At 42.4% G+C, this 7,297-nt stretch overlaps 1 protein-coding gene across 1 annotated transcript; it reads right to left on the bottom strand.

The window, feature by feature from the left end:
• Window positions 1–2,205: 2,205 nt before the first annotated feature.
• On the bottom strand, window positions 2,206–2,977 carry LOC122000880 (arabinogalactan protein 22-like). Its single transcript, XM_042555373.1, has 2 exons — window positions 2,645–2,977; window positions 2,206–2,496 (listed from the first exon to the last, which is right to left on the bottom strand). The coding sequence occupies exons 1-2, from the start codon at window positions 2,763–2,765 to the stop codon at window positions 2,390–2,392; spliced, it is 228 nt and encodes a 75-aa protein (XP_042411307.1). The 5' UTR covers window positions 2,766–2,977; the 3' UTR covers window positions 2,206–2,389.
• Between the last annotated feature and the right edge of the window lie 4,320 nt (window positions 2,978–7,297).

The following is a 7,297-nucleotide window of genomic DNA, read 5'->3' as shown; positions in this document are numbered from 1 at the left end:
CAGACCTCCAGATACTTGGACGATCAGTTAAAAGCACCGGTCGGGTCTATCGGGGTGTGGTTCCCCATTCTTCAGAAGCAAGCATCCCTGTATAGGGCCGACCGGTCGTAGAATCGCCCGGACTCAGGGGACTTGGTTCTCTATTCGTAAGAAGATTTCGAACGTCACATGACATATGACAAGACAGTCTTAATGGTTGAACGTCCTTATAGAACTCAGTATCTCATTTATATATCTTGATCTGTCACCACAATATATAGTCGGTCGGCTAAACGTCTAGCGGAGATATACTCAGGGGACAGCATTGTTAGAGAATCATAACCGTTTGTCAGATAATAGCAACCGTTTATCAAGTAATATTCTTTTATAATAACATGAGCATTCAATAGAACATTTCTCGAAGGTAACTTTACACCTTTCCTCAGCCGACACATTATGACAGCATATTCCCTCAATCGCTTCATTAATTGTGTCAGTTAAAGAAAATGTGAACACGGATAACGGAAGATTACTCAGATGGTAACTACACACCTCTTAGGCTATACATATTTCCTTACTTGACAACTTCTGACATCCGACATTCTCTGTTATCTTATAATTGTGGAGATTATAGAGGTTATATATATTGGGGGAGAGGGGGTCCTCTCCGATGACGAGGTATGTTTTAACATACATTTTACTACGGGCAAGCTCTCATTATTCATCTGTTGTTCTTCTTTCTGCTCGAGCAGCTATTGATTTGAGTGTCGGAGGGCCTTTGTCAGAGATCCCCTTTTTTGATTTTTGACGCTGACATTCTATTTGCTCATTTGAGTACGCGCAGAGAGAATTTTCACCCCCGTTCATAGCCCCTTTTTACTAGAAAAGGATCTTCATTTAATTAACATCACAGCTATCTATCCAACGCGTCATCTCCCGCTTTCATATAGTATCACACATATTTTCACATTCTAACACGAATTTTTAGCTGGACATGTTGCAGGCAGTCTCGCTGCCGCATGCCTCTTGACGTAGCAGAGACTCGTAGGCAAATAGAGGTAGGACATTTTTTTTTTCCATAACGTATGTTCCAATGTTTTAGGACACCGATGTTGTCTTGGATGTGTGAATATTTGCACATTTCATTTCGCCTATATTTTTGACCGCTAGAAGTTATGTTTTTGACCGTTTGAAGTTGAGTTTCTCTAGTCAGGCAATAAAGTACTTGGACTGTATACTCGGTACATGGAATTCTGAAGCTTGTTTCAGAAAGATTCAAAAAGAAAAGGTCGACAGAGATGATCGAGACAACCACAAAGAATACAGCGCTTCAAATTCTGAGTTTTGTTTTTCCATTTTCTCTTCTATATGCACACTAAGTATTTGCTAAGTGGATCCTATGACCATAGCAAGACGTTATTGGGATTTTCTGGAGGAATGATCTTAAAAACTTGATGATTAATCAAAGAGGAAAAAGACTTATCCCAATAGTCGAACAAAGTTTGTCCACTAAATGAGAATTTTATTAACGTAGTTCAACTCAAACAACTATGGAATGAAAAAGGTGAGAATGTGATAAGGGTGATCGAAGTATACGATTTTTCATTTATCCTCATGGCGGTAAAAAACTTTTATAAGTCATATTAGTCAAGCCATGATTATATTAATAAGCGTAAACTAAATATCTAATGCCAACTAAAATAAATATAAATGATAATTAAAATTGTTGTTTATTTTTATAAGTCTAGAAGAAATGTGAACTCCTTCCTGATGAAACGAGACATTTTAGACCTATTAAAAATTAATTCTAAGATTTATTAAAACAAATAACAATTTGACCTATCTTTATCTTGAACAGAGGATGCCCCATTCCTATGCTTTGGTGCCCCACATCCTCTGAAGCTTCGGCATAGGATGCCTCTTGCTTTTTGTAAAGTATCTATTCTTTTATTCCCCCAAAAACAAAAGAAAGAAAGAAAAAGATCAGAATCCACTACTGATAATCAGATTCGTGTTACTGGTTCGATATTTGTTCACATTAGGTATCACCAAAGGAGGGGAAGAAACAATTGTTTTTTCCTTCTTGATTTCGGCCAAGAGATATATAAGGTAATCTATTTTTTCAAAATTCTTTTCAGAGTAATCTAGCTCATGATTATTATGCAAGTTAGCAGAGCAAGCCTAGGAAGAACTGGGCAGGATCGAATGGCAATAAGTCGACACAAATGAAAAGAATAATTTTATGATCCTACAACGAGAAGGAATCAAGAGTAGCACAAGAACAACCCAAACAGAAAACCAAATCGGACAACACACTACGGCCACACGGCTAACAAAATCCCCAAATAAAACAATTTCCAGAGTTTACTACAACTAATAATGATAAAATCAAACTAAGAGAACATCGTCTCTAGAAGAGCTTGTAGGATGATGAGGCGTCCAAAGGGTGGATGAGATAGGTGAGCACCAGCGCCACCAGCATCAGCAGGTAAGCAATCCCTTGGTCGACGGATACCCCTGCAAAACCATTTTTCTAGCATCATTTTTCATCGTTCATGCTTGCGATTAAAATGAATCATGGCGAAAGAATCATCTATTTCTTCGTTGCTCTGTTGACATAACCCTAGTTATGAGATGATACCAAAATGGGAAGAGCTCGACTCACCATCACTGGTCGGCGCGGGTGCGGGCGCCGGAGAATTTGCCTGGACGGCCGGCATTAGCGCGACGCCGAACGCCAACGCCATGAAGACCGCCATCAAACCAAGAGGAAGTGCCCGATTCATCTTTCTCCCTCGATCGACTCAAAGACCACGGAACGCTAAGCCCTAGCTCGATGAACTTCCCGAGGCGAGACGAGACGAGACGATCTCGCAGGAGCTTAGAATCGCGGAGTGTAACGAGAGATCGAGAAACCTCTCAGAATGCGATCTCCTCTTCTCCTTCAGCGATGCGGCTCGGGATGCGAAGGATCTGAGGGCAAGGGCAGAGCAACGAATCGCGATTTATAGAGAGGACGAAAATGAACGTAACGGAAGGAAACGTAACGCGTGATATACGGTGCCGCATTGACACAACAACTAGGGCCCACCCACGAGGACGCCGGCCGCCCTCGTGGTTGGACCCGCGCGCCAGCCTGGATTCCGGCCCGTTGCTTGACTCGTCACCGGAGACTTTATTATTCGGACCGGGCCCCATTAATTCTCTTTTAGTCTTTTTACGTCGATTCATTTCATTATTTTCTTTTAGGAAAAAAATGAATGTTTTTTTTCTAGCTTCCTAATTTTCTCGATTTTGTCATGATTAATATATTTGACGAGATTTTTTCTTTTTCCAAATCTTGCAGACAGACAAATTTTACATTATTGGATAATAATCTCCGATTAAAATAAAAAAAATGAAAATCATTTGTCAGTCAAATGAATTTAAAAGGGGGAAATTATTAAATCAATTCCTTTCCCGGGTTTATTCGGCTGCACGACATAACTTTGATTCTCGCACGATTGATTGCCAATTTTTAATTTAGTAACAAATTTCAATTAATAAGAAAATGTTTTGATTGTTCTTTTGTCAACCTTTTTCTGGTATATAGTTTTATGGATTGTACAGCCATCAAGCAGATACTAATCCACTATTTTGCTAAATTTTATTTTAAGTTGGAATACATATTATTTCTGAACAACTATCTTAAACCAATGACACCTAACTATGAATCACCAATTCGAATTGTCATCTCTAATTACGAATTAATAAGGGACCATAAAAAATTACTGCTGTTTTATCACTTCTAATTTAAAAAGAAAAGGTACAGGAGATGACATTTTTTTTATAATAACAAGCAAAAAAAAGATGAGAGGTTCCAATCAGCAGTCTTGTTTGTCAGTAAAGCAAGCACAGCTAAGTAAGGATACAATGAATTGATGCAGTGGGATCCTTTGGATATGTTAGGCTAGAAACCAAATCTTTTGGACTTGATATCAAAGAATACTCTCAAAATCATTTCAGCTGCTGTTTGTACACATGGAGAGCGGTTACTTGAGTCTTATGCTTTTTCTCTAATCTGGCATTTGCCAATTAATATAATATAATATAATATAATCCCATTACATACCTGTTTCTGACAACTATCTCCAGCGCAGAACGTGAGGCAAACAGCACATTGTAACAAATAAAGCACTCTATCAAAAGAAAGTCGATAAATGGTTGGTTTCATGCACAAGACTTTCCCTTTTAAAAATAAAATAAAATAAAATAAAGCACTATTTTTTTTTTTAAAAAAAAAGATGGCCCCATACACGGCTGAACAAGCAGTGCCCCGACATTGAAGTGAAGCGTTAACCCAATTACGGCTTGCGAGAACAAAACGAAGTGGCCTAATTCTCGCCAATTTATGTGGCCCAAATAAAAAATATTATTTAGAGCAAATCTTGGAAATTAGGGACTATGGCCGTAATCGAGCCAAGCAAGCTCGAGCTCATATCAACTCGAGCTTGAGAAAATTATCGAGTTGAGCTCGAGCTCGAGTTTAGATTCAACTGTAAACCTCAAATACACTAAATAGCATGTTCTAGCCACAAACTCCTTCTTCACTTATTCTTTATTTAAAAAGTAATAATAATTTTAATTATTAAAATATTAAATTAACCTAACTTGACAAAGTTCGACAAACCCTCGAACCAGTGTTAAATGAGCTCGAGTTCGGTTTGAATGTTAAATGAGTTGACTCGAGCTCGGTCAAATTCAAACTCGAATCAAACTTTGATCGAGCTACTCGCGAGCGGCTCACGAATAACTCAATTCATTTGCACCCCTATTAGGGGCATCATTGGATGCTTAATAACCAGATTTCTGTGACAACAGAGTCACAGACCTGTTGAACTCAATATTGACGAGATCATATTTATGAGAAACTATCCCAAGGTGAACTTCCGCTTGCCATTGATGTCGACACGGTCATCGATAGAGCAGCAGGCAGTCAAGCTTCGCTGCCAGCATCGCCTAGTAGTTTGCTCTGATATAGTGTGGATAGTGTAGTGGCATCTGGATACCGCTTGAGCTGTGTTAGTTCTAGTTGCTTCTGCTTGTTAGCCATGGGGCTCATGCCCATGCCCATGCCCATGCCCATGTTATGGTGTGTTTGGGCGAAAGTGATGGAGGAAGTTTCACTGGAATGAACTGTAAAGGGTCGTAGCAATGATCATAATCACCTTTGTTACAAAAATAAGTTATGGATGAAAAAGTGGGGTTTTACAGAGGGAGACGTGAATTATGGAACGACAAAGAGGGTAGGCTTGACTGGGGTGTGAATGGAAAGTGATGAAATGGACAAAAGAAGTCTTACTATATATGAGACTTTGGTTTTATATTGAAAGTTTTAAGGTTTAATGATCGGTTTATATTGTTTCATAAGAATGGATGTTATGAACAAATATATGAGGAGAGACTTTCTCATGTGGAGTTCAAATCTTCTTGTCCCTTTCGTAATTTACACATTGGCTCGCGGGCAGAATTCGGCCAAAATTAGTTGCAATCTCTTCTATAACTTCGGTGGGAAGGTGAACCCAAGAGAGATCGCACTCAATTTTGGCCCAATTCCGGCTACGATCCGACATGCAAATTATAGAGGGGATCAGAGATTGTGAACCAGAGGATACGAGAGGATCTGCACTCCTCTTATGTGTGTGTGCACAAGGGGGTTGCATATTCAAGGTCCGAATTGTACAAAACCCAATTGATTCGTGTACGAACATGACCTATGCATCAAATGTCAGACTGGTCAAGGTAAAATTTATCCAACCAATATTTTGTCATTTGTGTTTTTGCTTCAAGTATAACGTATACAATAATGAAATGAAACGTGATCCGGCGGTAAGAATGGGGGATCCACTTCCTGAAGGGTCTCAGCTTGAGGACAGATGGAGGGCTGACTAAGCGGTTGATGGCCGCGCCGAGCAGCTGAGTAGGTCCGAGCGGAACCAAAGATAACCCAGCCAGGCTTGGGTTTCCGACGCCAAGGCAGGAGGATTGAATGGCCGAGCGAGGCGTCTGCCCGGCAGGAACCGAGGGGCCGAGCGGGTTGTCCGTTCGGCCAGGATAAGGGCGAGGATACAAAGGTTAGCCAAGCGGCCTATTCGTTCGGCTCGAGATATGGGATGTCAGCAGAGGCATGTCTAATGATTATGCCGTACACAGAATTTCACGATAGAAGATCTTGTCGTCACATCATGGAGAGGTTGATACAGTAGCGGTATGGCCTCATGGATGCCCTTCTGACAGACCCATACCTGGGCATGGTCGAAAGCAGGAGATTGCTTCGATTGGCGCGCCCAGGTTTCTTGGAGAGGTCTATATAAGGTCTCCATTTCTTCACTGGAGGTACGCGAGTATTCATTCTGCAGCCACCTTCATCATCCATTCCTCGCCTGACTTGAGCGTCGGAGGGCCGTCGCCGGGACACCCCCCTGGCTCGGTTTTGTTGCAGGTTCGCCGGAGCACTCGACGATCCGTGGGAGCGCCACGTCCCAGGCGTCGTTGACCCTGGTTCGGACAGGATCAATTTGGCGCCGTCTGGGGAACGCACCTGCATCCGGAAGGAACAATGGACGAGGCCTGGCGATAACACACGGTGACGCTTTCGACGGAAGAACTCGACGCCCGAGTCGAGATGAGGGCCGCCAAACTTGTGGAGTTAAAACAAAAGCATCAACGCAGTGGGGAGCAACAAGCAACATCCGCATCGGGTGGCCGAGCGGACGCACCTCAAGCCACCGTTGCATTCCATCGGGCCTTATTCCTCACCCCGGCCGGGCCAGCTCGGAGAGATAGAGGATCTTCTTGCCGAAATGCCTCAGGCGAGGAAGGGAAAACCCCGAGCGGACTCATCTCCCGAGCGGATCAATCGCCAATTTTCGGAGGCTATTCTACGAGACCCTCGCCTAAACATTACGCGCCCGGCGATCGAGTACAATAGAACAAAGACCGGATGATCATCCAGGTAAGTTCGATAACAACGCTCGCTCCATCAATATACGATGGAGTAAAGTGCCGAGTCTTTCTTACAACTCTCTCGGGATCGGCTCAGCGGTGGTTTCGAGGGTGCCGGACGGATCCATCACTAGCTTCAGGGACTTCGAACAACCTTCCTCCACCACTTGCCTGGCGTTATCAAAAGACAAGTGTTAGCTTGTTCACCATCAAGCAAGAGCCGAGAGAATCACTTCGAGCTTACATCCAGCGATTCAACCAAGTGGCGATGGATATTCCAACGGCCACATCAGAGACGATGATGAATGCCTTCACGCAAGGCCTTGTGGACGGG

Source organism: Zingiber officinale, chromosome 1A (assembly GCF_018446385.1).
Source record: "Zingiber officinale cultivar Zhangliang chromosome 1A, Zo_v1.1, whole genome shotgun sequence".
Taxonomy (NCBI): Eukaryota; Viridiplantae; Streptophyta; class Magnoliopsida; order Zingiberales; family Zingiberaceae; genus Zingiber; species Zingiber officinale.
This window is presented reverse-complemented; position numbering and strand designations above follow the sequence as displayed.

What these genes read in the sequence shown, in the direction of transcription:
- LOC122000880 (XM_042555373.1), bottom strand. Translation starts at nt 2,765, where the DNA reads ATGAATCGGGCACTTCCTCTTGGTTTGATGGCGGTCTTCATGGCGTTG. An exon ending in ACCCGCGCCGACCAGTGATG is followed by an intron (nt 2,497 to 2,644) that starts GTGAGTCGAGCT and finishes ATGGTTTTGCAG; the next exon opens with GGGTATCCGTCGACCAAGGG.